At 40.8% G+C, this 19035-nt stretch overlaps 1 protein-coding gene across 1 annotated transcript; it reads right to left on the bottom strand.

Annotated features, from left to right (window-relative positions):
- Window positions 1-2007: 2007 nt before the first annotated feature.
- Window positions 2008-18546, bottom strand: PAIP2 (poly(A) binding protein interacting protein 2). The gene is made up of 4 exons (XM_059698550.1): window positions 18388-18546; window positions 7656-7819; window positions 6458-6637; window positions 2008-2992 (listed from the first exon to the last, which is right to left on the bottom strand). Exons 2-4 carry the CDS (start codon window positions 7791-7793, stop codon window positions 2936-2938), a joined length of 375 nt encoding a protein of 124 aa, XP_059554533.1. The 5' UTR covers window positions 7794-7819; window positions 18388-18546; the 3' UTR covers window positions 2008-2935.
- Window positions 18547-19035: the final 489 nt, after the last annotated feature.

Raw genomic sequence — 19035 nt, 5'->3', positions numbered from 1 at the left:
AGTAGTTTTAATGTGCATGTTCCCTAAGAAAAGTTCCAACAAAATGAGTAATAATCCCTTAAATAGAACTTTCTATGTGCCAGAAATTGTCCTAAGTGCTCGATGTATATTAACTAATCACACAATTCTAAGACAAATATTGTTATTACTACCATTTTAAAGCAGTGGAAACTAAGTCACAGAAAGGTTAAGTGACTTGCCCATGATTTACTGGATTCACAGGAAATCTGGCTAGTCTTTGCTCTTAACCATTAGGTTATAATGCCTAAGTTTATAATCTCCAAGTTTATTGCATTACAGTAATTTGGCAATATGTGGAAATATGTCTGAGCTGAGAGAGAAAAAAGGATCTGTAAGCCTCATGATTCGGCAGCCTTCAGTGCCACCTGTGGTACTGAGCTCTTAGAAAACAGAGGAGACTGGTTACATCATGGCCCCCAAAAGAACGAGAACTAAGCAGGATCATCTGCTTCAGTTTCTTAAAAAAACCTATCTGTTTATTAATTTGTTGCATTAGCTATTAAAAACCACTGGGGCACAGTTGCTCACACCCAAGGATCCCCAGGGAGAATGTGAGCCAGAACTGATTAGATGGCCCTCTTAATCTTGAGCTTAACAATAAAGCACAGAGGACATTATTAACAACTGAGTAGGGCCATGAGGCAGAATTGTATGTGAAACCAAAAAATTGCTAGCTGGTTGACAACCTATCCCAAATTAAGATTAGCCACAAACATCTACATATATAAAAGCCTAAGCGACCATTACGACCGGTCGCTATAACCCACACTGACCACCAGGAGACAGATGCTGCTCCCAGCAGGCCCCAATCGCCTGATCGTGGCCAGGCCTCCGGGCTGGGATGGGGAACCGGGGGTGGGTGGCAGCAGATGTGGCCCCTTTCCCGGGGGGCCGAAGGCCAGCTCCTTCTTTGGGGCTGGTGGCCAACCTCCCAGCTCCCCCCCCTCCATGCCCCTCCCCCAGCCAGCAGGCCCCAATCAACTGATCAGAGCTGGGCCTGGGCTGGGGAATTGGGGGTGGGTAGTGGCAGATGCAGGTGGCGAGGGAAGGAGGCGGCAGGAAACCTGATCGGCCCTGATCGCCAGTCAGGCCCAGGGACCCCACCAGTGCACAAATTTCATGCACCGGTCCTCTAGTATTATATAAATAAGCTTGTGAGTGTAAAAAGGGGAAGGTCCCAATGAAATAAAATAGCTAACGAGTTCAATTAGATCAGCAATGATTTGTGAAGGGAAGAGCCAATGAAGATTATAGTAGAGTAAGATTACCACTATACTGGTCAGCCTAAGTTTCTTAACATGGATATCCTATAATTGCCCTAACATAGCCTGAGGGGATCAATGTGTGAGTTACAGTAGGGGCTGTGTGATTTATTTTGCCATTGTATTTTAGATACTTATACACTAGAGGCCTGGTGCATAAATTCGTGCAAGGTGGGGTCCCTTGGGGTGGCCTGCGGGGATTGGGCCCCAGCTCGCGACCCCAGCTTCATAGCCCTGCAGCCACCCCCTGGTGCCACCTGTTCCACCATCCCGCCAGCGGATCAATCAATTGGGGCTGGGCCTCCCACCCCCCACTGCTGCCAATGGTCATTGTGTTTGGGGCATCGGGCCCCTGCTCGCACCTGCCTCGGCCTGGCGCTGCCTGCCACCATCCCGCCACGGTTTCGCTCTCGTCGGGGCCCATCGGGGCCAGCAGTGCCTCCACTGCCACTCGCTGCCAGCACCACGTCACCGATGCCTGCCATGTTCTGTGCCGCCCCCTGGTGGTCAGCGCATGTCATAGGGAGCGGTTGAGCTCCCAGTTGAGGGGACAATTTACACATTAGGCTTTTATTATATAGGATATTTGACACAATGGGATCTAACAAGTCTGTTCTCTCAGCAACTCTTGCCAGCAGGGTTGTCCTGAGGGACTGAGCCCACATTAAAGTACAACTCACCACTGGAGAGTCTGCATTCAGCACCAATAAACACAATCATCAGCTCAGTTCTACTATTATTTATTTTTTTAAATATTTTTGAAAAAATATAATTTTTTTACAATATTTTCAACTTAAACACTATTCACACTGAACACGTATGGCAGCTTAACCTACCCAAATATGAAGTTTAAGAAGCCAAAACTGTTCTAGCTTTGTTAAAAGAAAAGTTGTGCTGCAGACTACTGTAGTGATGGTTAACAAAGCAAGGAAAAGCACCACTCAAATCACATGTTACAATTTCTTTGTTCAATTAGATTATAGGTTGGTCAAATGTTAGACTTCACAAAGGCATAGCTACAATAAGAATTGTAGAAGATGTAATTCTCAAATCACATACTCTCTCAGATGTATTTCTTACATGATAACATACCATAAAAGCCAAGACTAGTTCTAATCTGATCACTACCTTGTAACATCAGTGATCAAAGACAGATGTGTCTACAATGGATTATTTCAAATTAACTAACAAGCCTTCCTCAGAAGATTCTTTTTGATGGGCGTAAATTTCAGTCTGAGAAATTTGCTTAACTAGAACTTAATTTAAATTTACTGATTTAAAAAAAGTTTAGAATTACTAGCGAGTGCTAGTTAAACCTAAGGGACCAGGTTAGCCTCAAAAAAGACAATTCAGTAAGATTTAAAGGTCATTTAATTTGGTGCTTTGTCACAACTTGACTGGTGCTTCCTCCTTGCTGTCTTCACATCCAGCCATGGGGCCAATTCTATTTTTCAGTAAATGTTTGACAGCTTTTTACTTAATAACAGTCTCAGCACTTTTATTAAGCATGCAAGACTAACAAAACTTTGGCAATGCATAAGTGTAACACAGTGACAAGAGAGAGCTTTTACAATTAAGTCTTCTAATACTGCCTTCACAGTGTGGAAATTGTGCTACATCCACCAAAAGAGGGCCCCGTCTACTCAAATATTTTAGTACTTCACCCCAGGAACAAACTCCTTTGCATTTGGATTCAGATTGCTCTTGACCTGGAAAATAAGTACATAAAAAAGCAAGTTCATTAACAGATAGCTTCAGATACTCAGAAGCATTCAACCTAGATCCACATGCAAAAACATCTTAAAAAAACCCCAAGACAAAAGCAAGAACTCAGATTGATAAACTTAACCTAAAAATATCTTTGGCCAGGAAGGCAGGAATCAGATGTAAGCTATATGTATTATATCAAATTTACCAACCTTCTAAAGAGCAAGCAGGATTGAAATTAATTTTGCTTAAGTGTAAACAGAAACCTGCATAAATTTAAAAAGTGTAGAACAAGGAATTTTGTTCCTTTACCTGTAATATTTGACTTCCTTTGAGCAGTTTCATAATATGCAAAAATATTAAACAAGTATTAAAATGATGATTAAGCCCTAACCGGTTTGGCTCAGTGGATAGAGCATCGACCTGTGGACTCAAAAGTCCCAAGTTTGATTCCGGTCAAGGGCATGTACCTTGGTTGCGGGCACATACCCAGTAGGGAGTGTGCAGGAGGCAGCTGATCGATGTTTCTCTCTTATTGATGTTTCTAACTCTCTATCCCTTTCCCTTCCTCTCTGTATATATTTAAAAATAATAATAATAAAATAAAAATAAAATGATGATTAAAGTGACTGGGAAGTGTTTATAGATTAATTTCATTTTAAGGTCTTCATTAAAAATGTGGAGTTATCTTTCAACAATTGTTGTATTCTAATCCCCACAGGAAGCATGGTATTTAATAGGAAAAGAAAACTACCTGGGGAGTCACAAGACCTAAGCTGGAACCCCAGCTCTGGCCCTAACTTCCTATGTAAGCCTGGCAAAGTCACTCTCCCTGGGACTTCATTTTTCCATCAGTGAGGGAAAGAAGAGGCGAAAGTTTCCAAGAACCTTAGAGACTTGTACCAGCATTATCCTATATTTCTAAATCTTTACTTTCCTAAGCAGATATGTCAGCATACAGGGAATAGCTAGACATTTTCTTCTACCACATCTTGGAATGCAAGTTGAAAAAGATAAAAAAGAAACCAGGATGGTTTCCAGGGACTGAAATGTAGGCATTCTGGAAGGCTTTTAGACTAATTCTGAGCCCTCTATGTTACTTACTTCAAGACCAAAGCACATTAAACATGTTGGAGCAATAATTTAATCTTAGTTTCATAATTTATACATATACACAACTATTTCCTTGCACAGGACATATTCTTTTTTCTCTCAAAGGAAATATATATAAAAGTGTGAGGTTAAAAAAAATAAAATAAATAAAAGCAGTGTTGCTGAAACCGGTTTGGCTCAGTGGATAGAGCGTCGGCCTGTGGACTGAAAGGTCTCAGGTTCGATTCCGGTCAAGGGCATGTACCTTGGTTGCGGGCACATCCCCAGTGGGAAATGTGCAGGAGGCAGCTGATCGATGTTTCTCTCTCATCGATGTTTCTAACTCTCTATCTCTCTCCCTTCCTCTCTGTAAAAAATCAATGAAATATATTTAAAAAAAGCAAAAAAAGCAAAAATAAAACAGTGTTCTTGCTCGGCAGGTGTGGCTCAGTGGTTGAGCATTGATAAATGAACCAGGAGATCACAGTTCGATTCCTGGTCAGGGCACATGCCTGGCTTGTGGGCTCAATACCCAGTAGGGGATGTACAGGAGACAGCCGATCAATGATTCTCTCTCATCACTGATGTTTCTATCTTTTTCTCCCTTCTCTCCCTTCTTCTCTGAAATCAATAAAAATATTTATTTTTTTTAAAAAAAGCAGTGTTCTTAAATGTGTAATCTTTTGGCAGCAACAAAAGAATAAGAAGAAATTATGTAATCTTAAACAGATTGAGATGAACAAATCAGTTTCTACAGAATAAATTTCTACCGGTTCTAGTTTAAAGTTATACTACATTATATCCAGCAAAGGGCTAGACCAGGGGTGGGCAAACTTTTTGACTCGAGGGCCACAATGGGTTCTTAAACTGGACCACAGGGCCAGAACAAAAGCATGGATGGAGTGTTTGTGTGAACTAATATAAATTCAAAGTAAACATCATTACATAAAAGGGTACGGTCTTTTTTTTTTTTAGTTTTATTCATTTCAAACGGGCCGGATCCGGCCCGCGGGCAGTAGTTTGCCCACAGCTGGGCTATACTCATCACAGCAACCAGGATTATTTGTGGACTAAGGTAGCCACAAGTAAGCATAATCCAACAGACTACTCAGATCACATATCTGCTCATTTGGGTCATTTACGGCAACAAAGGCTATACCACAATTTAAATTTCAGTGTTCTCTAGCCCTGGCTGGGTTGCTCAGTTGGTTAGAGAGTATCATCCCTATACTCCAAAGTTGTGAGTTCAATCCCCCATTAGGGCACATATAAGAATCAACCAATGAATGCATAAGTGGAACAACAAATCAATGTTTCTCCCCCCGCCCCTTCCTCTCTGTCTAAAAAATAAATAAAATTAACTAAAAAACAAATAATTCTAAAAATTTTTTTTTTCAATGTTCTCTATACAGCCCTTCAGAAGGATGGTTTACCAATGCCTGATAAGGTCGGCTGGCAGTATCCTCTTTTTAAAAAATAAACATGCCTAGACGATTGATTCTACTGTTCTGAAATGTAGCTGAGAAACTTGTTTGTATTTAATGCTTCATAGGTAATTATGCTGCACAGCCAGGTTATAGAAAATCACTACACAGTGAACAGAAGACAATTGCAACAAATATTTCAGAGTTTAGGGATAAATTTCAGAGACCTTGTAGAAGCAAATAGATTATCAATATGAAGAGAAAGGTTAACATTCTGACTTTAAATTATTTTTAAATTATTTTCCATTTTAGTGAAGGACTGACTCATTAGGTTCAATTCTAGAACCAATGCCTAGTTATGACAATTCCCTAAAAATACATTTTAATATAACATCAACAATGAGACACTGAAAATAATTAAAGATGCAAATAGTTTTCTACTAAGAGCTTATAGATGTCCTTATTAAATCACAGTTCCAAAAGGAGTTCGGGTTAACTCAGTGAAAATCCTGGAGTTCCTGAATTCAGGAAGAAGAAAAATCTCCAAAATTTTACCTTTCAGATGAAAATGTGCAAATTTCACCAAATGTTTAAGACAAAAATTAAAGAGCCAGCCAAATCTCTCTATCAAGCTACTTTTGAATAGGTAGGTCACATGGACATACTGTACTTCTTTTGGATTAATGTTTTCTAAGACATTTACATATCCTAGGGCAACAGTTATCAAAGCTAAAAGCAGTGGCAAGAAGTCTGTTAGTAGCCTCAGACTAATTCCAGAGTGTTGCCAGAAGTCACTCCATGTCATAAGTGAGACTGGGAGGCCTCTGCTTCCACAGTAAAAAGCAGTACAATTTCAGAAGAGGAAGAGATGTAGAACTCTTCTTAAACAGATGATTGCTGGCTTTTCCACTTATGGGAAAGGTTTTAAAAAGATGAAAAATAACTTTTTACCACAAGATCTTCCAGAGAAGAGCCATCACCAATAACAAGGTCATTAAATTGGTCTTGTATTTGGTCCATAGTTTGTGGAAGATCTCGAGCTGGAATAAACCACTCATGTTCTTCTTCCTCTTCCAGCATTTCTTGGAAACAGCGTTCAATAAATTCTTCTTCCCATAACTCCTCTTCTATCTGGATTTATAATAAATAAAGGACAGTTTACAGCATACTTGGTAAGACATCACTAGAAACAGCTTGAAATATCTTGAACTATTTAAAAGCACAATGTTGTACTTCCTCTTCTGCACTAAGGGGGAAAAAAAGTTTACCGTAACACCTGGGAAGATCTGTTTAGGGTTTTGCTATGTCTTTGTCATAGCAGAATATACTTTTTTCCATTGAAGGTAGAGGGGAAGAAGTAACAAATAAAGGAGTGCTGACACCAAGGAATGCATGTCAGAATTACCTATGACAGTTTAAAACTATATAAACCCTAAACCTACCCAAAGTAACTGAAAAAAATCTTTAGAGGATAGGCTCAGGGCATGAGTAACTTAAACAATCCCCCCTCCCACAACTGATTCTCACTGAAATAAGACTACATTGTTTAACTCTTGATTATCCATCATTGGATATGGCAAAATCAAGCTGGCTACTTATTATCCAAACCATAATCCGGGAAGAAGTGACAAAAGATGGAAATAGAAGTCAAAAATGTGAAAATAAAAGATAGTATTTATTAATGTAGGAGAGTTTTCTAAAGAGAATAGTGTCAGATTTCCAGGTTGATTAGATTGAGAACCTCATGTGAAAAACACAATAGTTCTGCACCCTAGTACCTGTGCCCGTCTGCTCCTGAATCCCATTCTCTTGACTTTCACTGCAGTAGAGCAATATGATTGGTGTAGCGTAGTGGTTTCCAAACCTAATTGCTCACTGGAATCATCTGAGAGCTTTTAAAAAACAAGTTTCCCAGGCTACACCCTAATCCACCTGAATCAGAATCTCTGGGGTGGAACCCTGAAAAAAGCTAGCTAACCTGGTGGTAATCATCATCCAGATAAAATAGGAGTGGTGGCACATAAATCCATATATCTCATAAATAAGGTACCAGATTGAAAAACAAACACATTTAAGGAACAAATACAGCTACATTATTTGAAGGTTGTCATGGAGTACAAAAAAGAACATGCTTGTACATAAAACTAACTTGTCTGTTGAATTCTTCTTCATTTTCCATCCACATGTATTCTGCAAATGGATTGTCATCTTCATGAGAATGACCGTTAATAATCACATCTTCATTGATGATGCTTGGGCTAGTACTGCTGCGACTTGGATCTTTCATGGTTGGCGTTAGTTGTCGTTTTTAACCTTAAAAGAACAATACAATTAGTTTAGTCAGTCATTTTTTTCTTGGTGAGCATTTATTATCACCAGGCATCATGGTTAAGTGTTAGATGCACATGATATATATGCATGTTTACTGATTTTAGAGAGAGAGAAAGGGAGAGAGAAGAGAAACATCGATTCATTTGCTGATGGTAGGGGGTCCTATCCTGATACATATTTTCTCTAATACTGAATACTAATAAACACAGTACTGATGTTTTTCATTAAGAGGTTCTAAAACTAAAAATTACTGAGTTCTTGTGTGTGTGTGTATATACACACATTAGTGGAACAAATATATGAAAAGAAGCAGAGACAGACTGAGATTTATGTGCTAGGGTGTGGGTAAAAAGAAAACATCATTATGGTTAGGAAATTGAGGCACTGTGAAAGCAGATAAGACAAAACACAAACAATGAGTATCTTTGATATTTTTATTTATCATTAATCTTGAATTAAATAAACCTTTATTATTAAAACAAGTTTTGCCTAAAAAGGAATCAGTTCCTCTAAAGAAAATTACTTTTTTTTTTTTTTGGTTAATCCTCACCTGAGATTTGTTCCACTAATGAGAGAAAGAGAGAGAGAAACACACACACACAGGGAAAGATATTAATGACATACATTCATTGGCTTCCTCCTGTGTGGGCCCCAACCAGGACAGGGGATAGAACCTGCAACCCAGGCACATGCCCTTGACCAGATCTCAAACCCTCAACCTTCTGGTGTGTGGGCTGACACTCTAACCACTGATCCACACAGGCCAGGGCAAATGATTGTCAGGCTACCGAACATTTATGTGCTCATCTTCACACAAATTAAATTTTAGGTTCGCCTCAAATATTATGAAAAGCAGAGGCCATCAGCCGGTGTGTGGCTGTTGTTGGGCATCGACCTATAAACCAGGAGGTCATGGTTCAATTCCTTGTCATGGAACCTGCCTGGGTTGCTGGCTTGATCCCCAGTAGGGGGGATGCAAGAGGCAGCCGATCGATGATTCTCTCTCTCTTTCTCCCTTCCTCTCTGTGAAACCTATAAAAACAGATAAAATATGCTTTCAGGTGACTAAAGGAGGTCTACACACAAATGCAAAAGAAAATTTTTTTAACATTTTAAAATTTTAATTAATTTTTTGTTAATCCTCACCTGAGGATATTTTTCTTTTTTTTTTAAATATATTTTATTGATTTTTTACAGAGAGGAAGGGAGAGAGATAGAGAGTCAGAAACATCGATGAGAGAGAAACATCGACCAGCCACCTCCTGCACATCCCCCACTGGGGATGTGCCCGCAACCCAGGTACATGCCCTTGACCAGAATCGAACCCGGGACCTTTCAGTCCACAGACCGACGCTCTATCCACTGAGCCAAACCGGTTTCGGCCCTGAGGATATTTTTCCATTGGTTTTTAGGGAGAAAGGGAAAGACAGAGAGAAACATCGATGTGTGAGAAACACGTCGATTGGTTGCCTCCTGCCCTGGACCAGGCTCAGGCCAGGGAGGTGCCTGCAACCAGGTACATGCCCTTGACCAGAATTGAATCCAGGACCCTTTGGTCTGCAGGCCAACGCTCTATCCACTGAGCCAAACCGGCTAGGAACAAAAAAACTTTTTTTAAGGAAGTGTTTTCCATACATTTTACGAGCACAAGTTTGCATAACACAATGAAAAATCTGTTTCAGCAAACTTTATCGTCTGGGAATCCCAAAAAACTTGGACGGCTTTCTCCTTGTTTAATGCCAACCAGTAACAAATAAAATATAAACAATCCTTGGCAAAAAGGGCCCAATCTCTGTATTCAACAAGGCCCTACCTCCGCTTTTTGCCTGTTAGCATGTCATCAAACAACCTATAGATTTGATATAGATTACAATGAAAGAGTCTATGAAATCTAAATAAATGAAATTACTTTGTCATGCAATATTTGGGAAACAAATCATAATTGAAGCAAAAAGAATGAACTTGGAGCCTGGGCACTAATCTTATACCTTAGACAGCTAAGGGAAGGAACAACTGCTGACCAATTTCTGGCTACAGCCAGTCAAGTGAAAGCCAGAGGGGTAAAGATCATTTACTTTCAGAAAGTCAACAGACTTATAATTATTTAACCCAAGGTATTCTAATATAAGGTGATGTATTGGGTTTTTAATTTTCTTCTATGACCTATTCTCGACACTTCTTGAATCACACTTTTTACAGTGCTTCCTTTTTATGTTTACTATTTGAAAAAATTGAATATATAGTTCAAGCACTATAAGGTTTATGATTTTAAAGTGTAAAATTGTAAAGTACTGGCATATGTTCAACAAATAAAGCCAAATGTAGTAGTAGCCAATGCTGTCTAGGTCAAGAAATAACAGTTGGGACAAAAAAAAAATAGACAAAGTGAAAAGCCTGGGAGGAGACACTGGTGAAGGAGATGTTTTAGGAAAAGAACTGAGAAGACCCTACAATCTCACCTCTGGATGACCTTTGGGTTTTGCACATTAAGTGAGTTGCTAAGAGTTGTAAACTGCCCGAGTGTTGAAGGTGGCCTCAACATATACAAGAGCCCATCTGCAAAGACTAGAAACCCAGCGTGAGAAATCATGCAGCCCACCCACCCACGCAGGTCATTACAGCATCAGAGGCACAGGCCTTTTATAATATAGACCAGAGGCCTGGTGCACGACATTCGTGCACTGGGGTGTGTGTGTGTGTGTGTGTGTGTGGGGGGGGGGGGTCGGTCCCTTGGCCCAACCTGCACCCTCTCCAATCTGGGAGCCCTCAGGGGAGCCCTCTCCAATCCGGGAGTTTCTGTCTGTCTTTGCAATCATATGAGCGAATTGTCTGAGACTCCAACTCAGTTTGGTTTGTTGTTCATAGAATAATAGAGGCGTTTTTGGTTTTTTTCTTTGCTTCATTGGAGATTTCCTGGAAGTTTTAGGATATCTTCCCTTTAATTTTTCCAATGCACTCTGATTTTACTTATGTCTCTCACCTTTGCTTTCCTTCCATCCCCCACCGCAACAGTAACTTGCTCCAGGCTCACTTTGCTCTAGTGTCTAGGACAGGGGTGGGCAAACTTTTTGACTCGAGAGCCACAATGGGTTCTTAAACTGGACCGGAGGGCCGGAACAAAAGCATGGATGGAGTGTTTGTGTGAACTAATATAAATTCAAAATAAACATCATTACATAAAAGGGTATGGTCTTTTTTTTTTTTTTTTAGTTTTATTTATTTCAAACGGGCCGTAGTTTACCCATGGCTGGTCTAGGAGATCTGTCTGCCACCAGAACTACGATTCCCAGCATTCCTGGCGCTCCCCACACTCTGGGTTTCCACTTCGGTCCTGGGGCTGCCACCAGAACTACTATTCCCGGAATTCCTAGTGCTCCCGGCGCTCTTGGTTTTCCCTTCCTGCTCTGTCTCCAGCCCATGGCCTCCCACTCTGCCAAGTCCTCCAAGCCACCAGCTCTCCCTCTCTGCTCTCCATCTGGTGGCTTGGGGAGCCAATTTCCCCAAGCCATTCCACTCTCTGCCAGCTCTCCCACTCTGTTCTCTGCCTGGTGCCTGTGTATGCAAATTAACCTGCCATCTTTGTCCGTTAATTTGCATATTCCTGATTGGCTGGTGAGCATAGCAGAGGGATGGTCAATTTACATGTTCCTCTTTTATTATATAGGATAGCCAAAAATTAAATACAACCCAAAGGGACCAAGCTGATAAATGGATAAATACAATGTGGTATGTCCATACAATGGAATATTACTCAACATTAAAAGAAATGGAATACTTCCATGGACAGGCAATAGTGTGGGTGAAGACCTGGGGTGGGGGGAATGTGGGTGTGGGCTAGAAGGGGTCAATGGAGTAAAAATGGGGACATTTGTAATACTTTCAACAATAAAGGTAAATTTAAAAAAATTAAATACTTGATACTTTGATCAGGAACAATGAAAACAGTATGGTAAGTGAAAGAAGTTAGTCACAAAGGAGTACATATTACATGACAGCTAAGGGATACATGGTTTCTTTTGAAGGTAATGAGAATGTTTTATACTTGATTGTGGTGATGGATGCACAACTGTGAATATACTAAAAAAAACCCACTCTATTAGGCACACTTTATTCATTTTTAAAAATATATTTTTTATTGACTTTTTAACAGAGAGGAAGGGAGAGGGATAGTTAGAAACATCGATGAGAGAGAAATATCGATCATCTGCACACCCCCCACTGGGGATGTGTCTGCAACTGAGGTACATGTCCTTGACCAGAATAGAACCTGGGACCCTTTAGTCCACAGGCCAACACTCTTATCCATTGAGCCAAACCGGTTAGGGCTCTACTGCACACTTTTAATGGGTAAATTGCATGGTATGTGAATTATAGTTCAATAACGAGCTTTTAAGCAAATAACTAAAGCCCTGGTCAGTGTTCTCAATGGTTAGAGTGTCGTCCCATGCACCAAAGGGCTGCAGGTTCAATTCCTGGTCAGGGCACATACCCAGGTTGCAGGTTCGATCCCCAATTTGTGCACATGCATGAGGCAACCAATCGATGTTCTCTCTCACCTCTCTTTCTCTCTCATCTCTGAAAAACATATCCTCTGATGAAGAGTAAACAAAAATAACACAGAATACTGGAGAACTAGGTGGCTAGAGATATTTTTGTTGTATCTTTTGAGTATTAAATAGACTATTAAATAATTCAACTTAACAAATAAAACCCCTGCTCTTGGTTTTATTGTTTTACTTATTTTATTAATTTCAGTTTTCACTCTATTTTTCTGACCTTTCTACTTAATTTCAGCCAATTTGTTGCTCTTTGCTTTCAAAGTTGTTTTTTTTTAAAAAAATCTTTATTGTTTAAAGTATTGCATGTCCCTTTTGCCCCGCCCATTGACCTTCTGTAGGCCCTTCCCCACCCACCCCCTGCCCCAGACTTTCACCATCCTATTGTCTGTGTCCACAAGTTATGCATATATGTATACAAATTCTTTGGTTGATCTCTTTCCATGCACCCACCCTCTCCAGCCTTCCCTCTGAGATTCCACAGTCTGTTCCACACTTCTATGACTCTAGATCTATTTTACTCACCAGTTTGTTTGTTAGATTCCATATATGAGTGAGATCATGTGATACTTATCTTTCTTTGACTGGCTTATTTCATTTAGCATAATACTCTCCAGGTCCCTCCATGCTGTCTCAAAGGGCAAGAGATCCTTCTTTTTAACTAGTACAGATGCATAGTATTCCATGGTGTAAATGTACCACATTGTTTTTACCTACTCTTCTATGGATGGGCACTTGGGCTGTTTCCAAGTTGATAAATATGTTTATTTTCAACTTTTCACTTAATAAAAATGTTGTACCTATAAATATCCCTAGAAGTTTTTATATAGAAATAGTTCTTATCAATTTTAGAGAATTACAAATTATCCTATATAATAAAAGCCTAATATGCTAAGTGTCTGACTGTTCATTTGACCAGCCGTTATGACGTGCACTGACCACCAGGGGGTAGATGCTCCGACCGGTAGGTTAGCTTGTTGCTGGGATCCGGCCAATCAGGACTGGGTAAGATGAGACATGCCCTGAAGCCCTCCCGTGGTCCCTCCCCAGCCCCAATCGTGCATCAGTGGGGTCCCTTGGCCTGGCCTGTGCCCTTTAGCAATCCGGGACCCCACGGGCCTTTTGGCCTGATCCCCGCAGGCCTGACCGAGGGGCCCCACCAGTGTATGAATCGATGTACCGGGCCTCTAGTTTAATTTATAATGAGCTCAGATTTGGAAGAATATTTTATTTTTCTTTCTTAATTTCCAAGCAGCTAAAGTTCTTTTGGTTACCTTTTGATGCCCTAATTTCTAGTTTTATTGTTATAAAACATAGCCAGAAAAGCCTTTACTTTTTGGGCCTACAGGGAAAAATGTTTGATTTCAATTTCTAAGGTACAAAAATGATGTATATATAATAAGTTGATCTTTTTTACTTTATCTGATAAATTCTGAAAGTGACTTAAATCAAGTCCTCTACTATAAGTTAGATTATTTGACCCAAATAATGTCTTGTAGGGAATTAACAGTTTTGATAATTGACATTTGAAGTTTTTCATCATAATTCCATATCTGATTTTCTTTTTACATTCTATTCCTGTAGTGCTTGTTTTCCTATTTTAAATGGATTTTTAAAAATACTTTTATTTTCTTTGACTTACAAACTACTGAGGAATCAGTGTTGTTGTTTTCTTTTTCCAGTTTGAGATACAATTGACATCAACACTGTGTAAGTTTAAGGTATACAGCATAATATGACTTACATCTATTGTCAAATTAAATACTTAAATACTTTCCCATCAATTAAAAATATATCCTATACACCCCTATCCAATTCAAGACATTCAGAATGCTTTTCCTTCTTTAGTATACCTAACGCAGTCCTTGCTCCCAGTCAAGGCAAGACCTTCAGAATGATTTTATTTATCAACTCCCCCAACCCATACCTCATTCTCCTGAGTTTTATGGAAATAATTTAGCACTGTTAGCTTCACACTACTAGGTTTTCCCTTACAGTATGTATCTTTTCAGAGAATTTTAAAATCGAAACTTATAATTCACATTATCATCTATTTATGTTTACTAGATTTACTGCCAATCATTTACTGTACTTTCAACCTACAAACTTATACCTTCAGCTGTTTTTTCCCTTCCTGAAATGCCTTTTACATATAATGTTTTCCAGCAATGTCCATCTGTTTTTGTTTATTTGTTAATCCTCACCAAAGGATGTTTTGATGTTAGAGAGGAAAGGAAGGGGTGGGAGGGAGAGAGAAACATTGATGAGTTGCCTCCTATACACACCCCGACCAGGGGTTGAACACACACCTTTTTGGTGTATGGGACGATACAACTGAGCCACCAGGCTAGACCCAGCAATGTCCATTCTTTTATATTCTCTACAAAAATTTAAAATATGGAAAACTTTTAAGTTTTAGAAACTCCAACCCATCCCCATTTCACCCTGTAAAAATTCTCATTAAAATTCAAATAAAGCCCCAACCGGTTTGGCTCAGTGGATAGAGCATCGGCCTGCGGACTGAAGGGTCGCAGGTTCGATTCCGGTCAAGGGCATGTACCTTGTTTGTAGGCACATCCCCAGTAGGAGGTGTGCAGGAGGCAGCTGATCGCTGTCTCATCGATGTTTCTAACTCTCTATCCCTCTCCCTTCCTCTCTGTAAAAAATCAATAAAATATATTTAAAAAAAATTCAAATAAAGTTCTTTTTTCATTAATATGACTCCAAAGACACTACCTTATTTTGTTGTACTCTGAGCTACTGTGATTTTTTAACCTTACTTGCATATACATATTTATGTACATTTTAGCATACTAACTTGTCTCTTCATCAGTTAGTGAGAGAGGCTCAATGGTTGAGTGTCGACCCATGAACCAGATGGTCAGGGCACATGCCCAGGTTGCAGGTTCAATCCCCAGCTGGAGTGTGTGCAGAAGGTAACTGATCAATGTTTCTCTCTCACATTGATGCTTCTCTCTACCTCCCTCTCTCTAAAATCATTAAAAAAATGAAATAAGAAGCAGAGGCAATTCAAACTTCTAAACTACACCAGCCAATGTGGTAACCACTGGCGACGTGTGACTATTTAAATTGAAATGAATTACAATTCAATACAATTAAAATTTAGGTCTTCAGTTGCACAGGCCATATTTCAAGCGCTCAATAGACATGGTTGCTTAGTAGCTATCTCACTGGGAAGCACTGCTCTAAACAATGAGAAAATTAAGAGGAAAAAAAGATTGAATTACTGGAATTGAACCTTAGACTATATACTATATCAAATGCAAACTATTAAGTCACCTTAATAGTAAAATAGTAAAAAGGGTGGTCCAGATCACAAAGGCAATAACTTGGGACAACTTTAATCTTGGACTGGGTTCAAATCCTAGATATGCCACTAAGCACCCACAGGATCCTGGATATGTGACTAAAATCACAGGCAGCACAGTATAATGGTTAAGAGCTCATAATCTCTGGACTACTTGGATTTTCAATTCCAGCTCTTACTAGCTGTGGAACGCTGGGCAAGTTACATCACATCTCTCATTTGTTATCTTTAGTAGGTAGTACTTACCTCTTAGAGACAGCAAAGATTAAATACTTCTAAAAGCCTTAGAATAATACCTGGCATTTCTAAATGCTGTAGAAGTATGTGCCTAATAAAATAAAAATAACCTTTCAAGCTTCTATGCTCAATTTCAAAATGGGCAAGATAAAGCTTGCTCTGCTTATTTCAAGGTTGTTATGATTATAAATGTGAAACGTTTGTAAATTACAAGAACATGTAAAAGCACAAAAAGAAATAGTGGTCTTGTTCTCCATCTTCTTTCATCTTCCACAACATTCAGACTTTTTATGAATGTTTATATATATTTTTTAAATATATGTATTTTTAAAAATATTTTATTGATTTCTTATAGAGAAGAAGGGAGAGGGCTAGAGAGTTAGAAACATCGATGAGAGAGATTGATCAGCTACCTCCTGCACGCCCCCCACTGGGGATGTGCCCGAAACCAAGGTACATGCCCTTGACTGGAACCGAACCTGGGACCCTTCAGTCCGCAGGCCGACGCTCTATCCACTGAGCCAAACCAGTTCGGCTATATTTTTTATTAAAACCGGAGCATCAGTCCTAACTGGTTTGGCTCAGTGGATAGAGTGTCAGCCTGCGGACTGAAGGGTCCCAGGTTCAATTCCGGTCAAGGGCATGTACCTTGGTTGCGGGCACATCCCCAGTAGGGGGTGTGCAGGAGGCATCTGGTAGATGTTTCTCTCTCACCAATGTTTCTAACTCTCTATCCTCCTCCCTTCCTTTCTGTAAAAAAAAAATCAATAAAATACATTTAAACAAAAAAACTGGAGCATCACTCTCTAGACTCTAGACTAGACTAGAGTCATAAAGATGTAAATCTGAAGATGCAGAATACTTACTGGGGAAAAAAAATCTACTATAAACTTATTCTGTCCCAAATAGGGTAGAGATTAAGTACCTCAATTCGAACTCTTAAGGAACAATATGCAACATACTATAATAAAAATTGCCAAGCTTCCAAGCCTTTTAACCATTACATTGAGCCTCCATCGTCTAATTCCCATCCGAGAAACAAACATCGCTATAATTTTTGTAGTTACCTATTTTCATTTGTCATAGACACATATTGTGGGGAAAGTTCAACTTCACAGTTAACAAGTAGCATAAAAGAGGATATCCCAGTAACTTGTGGGATATCCTCTTTTATAAACTGGAAACAAAAGCACGAACAATAAACACTGGAAATATAATTTAAAATCCTTATAGAGACCCTTTTCTTATTTGGGGTCCTAACCTTGCAGGGTATGAAAATTCAAAGGCTATTTAATAAGAATGCAAACTAACACCTGATCAAATGCTCAAGTGCAATTTATGAAAAATCACGCCACAAGGGTACAGAACAAGGCTAGCCAGCACAAGCAAAATGGGAATTGTCCTTGGTCAAAATAAGTGCCAAAAGCTGTCAGCTGTCACCTTCTCCCATAGCAAATTAGATGCCAAATTCCTTCCAGAAATTGTGGTTTCTGTGAGATGATGCGACAGCAAAAGTAGGGAAAACAAGACAACGAAAGGAAGCAGAAAAGGCCTCTTTTAGGCATCACTAGAAAAGACTACTGCTGGCTGCTTCAACAAATGTTTTGAAAAACGTCATCATAAGCCATATATTTTTGTTGATGGTGGGGAGTAGCACAAAGTAGCAGAGAGAAATTAAAAGTGATCAGAATCAAAGCATAAATTGGACAGGCCCTTAATTAAACCTTAAAGTTCATGTGGCTCAAAACCCTCCTGGGGACTAGGGATTCCAGTAACAAAAGCTCTCCTATCTGGAGCATGGAATGCAACGTAACTAGAAATCAAGAGTATCGTTAAGCGAAGAAACGGGAGAAAGGGAATCAGAGGTACAGGCCGGTGGTCCGTTGCAGAAAGCTCCCCCAGGACGCTCGCCAGCCCGCCGTCCCTCCGCCCCTTTCTCTACCCTCTCCCAGCTTCGGGAACGCGCACGCGCGGCGGGTAGGGGCTGCGCGTGGTGACGCGCAGGCGTAAACTGGGGGAGAAACAATGAGCTTTGTTGCCTGGCGGCCTTGGGGGAGCAGGGGAAAAGAGTACCAGAGGGGTGTGTGCGCGAAGGGACTGGAAAGGGGGGAGGAGGGAGCGAGAAAGTGCCATCCCAGCAACCCTCGCGCGCCACCGAGGACCCGGATAAAGTGCTGCGAGATCCAAATCATAAATAATAATGACAATGAGAAAAAAAGCGACGGCCATTTCTTAGAGAAAAAAGAGAGTAAGTCAATTCAAGCTCATCCCTCATACTCGGCTGAAAGCAGCAAAAAATTAAGAAGCTACAAGGCTAAGTGGCCAACAACCCGAGGGACCCTCTAAGCCCCTCAGCCGTCGTCGAGGGACTGTCCGACCGCTAGGTCCGTTGCACCCTTCTCGCCGCTCCGCCCGAGGGAATCCCTCACCCAGTGCACGGCAGCGGGGACGGCAGCCAACGAATCCGGTCGGCCTCCGCGGATCTCCACAGGCAGCGCCGCTCCCCCGCTCGACGCGCGCTTCGCCCGTCGCCTCCCTTCTCCAGTCCAAACAAACACCCAGCCCGGAAGTGACTTAACTTCCGCCGCGGTGGGCCCCGCCCCCTCGTTCTGTCAGCGCTGCTCTCCGTGGCCACTAGAGAGCGCGCGATAGAAAGCGCAACCTCAAAGGTCTCATCTCCCAGGCGGCACAAATGTGCATGCGCAACGGCCTTTCGACGTGCCCTGGCGGCCGCGGGGTATACTGGGATACTCGAGTGGAGCTCCCCGCCCCCCCATTGACCATACACCCTCCCCTATTTCAAGAATGATGGGATGCAGCGACTAGGAAGTTAGGGATTGAAGAAATCCTTGAAAAGACACAGGGACTTAGACTCACCTTCCTGCAGACCTTTTTATCATATAAAATACAGGGGTGGCAAGTTTACAGTTGTGAGTTCATGTAAGTTTATTATACTAGAGGTCCGGTGCACAAAATGCATGAACTAGTGGGGGGGCGTTCCTCAGCCCGGCCTGTGCCCTCTCGCAGTCTGGGAGCCCTTGGGGGAGGTCCAGCCGGCTCCTAAGCCATCAGTTGGA

Source organism: Myotis daubentonii, chromosome 5 (assembly GCF_963259705.1).
Source record: "Myotis daubentonii chromosome 5, mMyoDau2.1, whole genome shotgun sequence".
Classification (NCBI taxonomy): Eukaryota; Metazoa; Chordata; class Mammalia; order Chiroptera; family Vespertilionidae; genus Myotis; species Myotis daubentonii.
This window is presented reverse-complemented; position numbering and strand designations above follow the sequence as displayed.

Coding starts and splice junctions, on each gene's coding strand:
- PAIP2 (XM_059698550.1), bottom strand. CDS start 7,793: ATGAAAGATCCAAGTCGCAGCAGTACTAGCCCAAGCATCATCAATGAA. Junction 6,638..7,655: donor AAGAAGAATTCAACAGACAA/GTTAGTTTTATG, acceptor TTATAAATCCAG/ATAGAAGAGGAGTTATGGGA. Junction 2,993..6,457: donor CTTCTCTGGAAGATCTTGTG/GTAAAAAGTTAT, acceptor CTTATTTTCCAG/GTCAAGAGCAATCTGAATCC.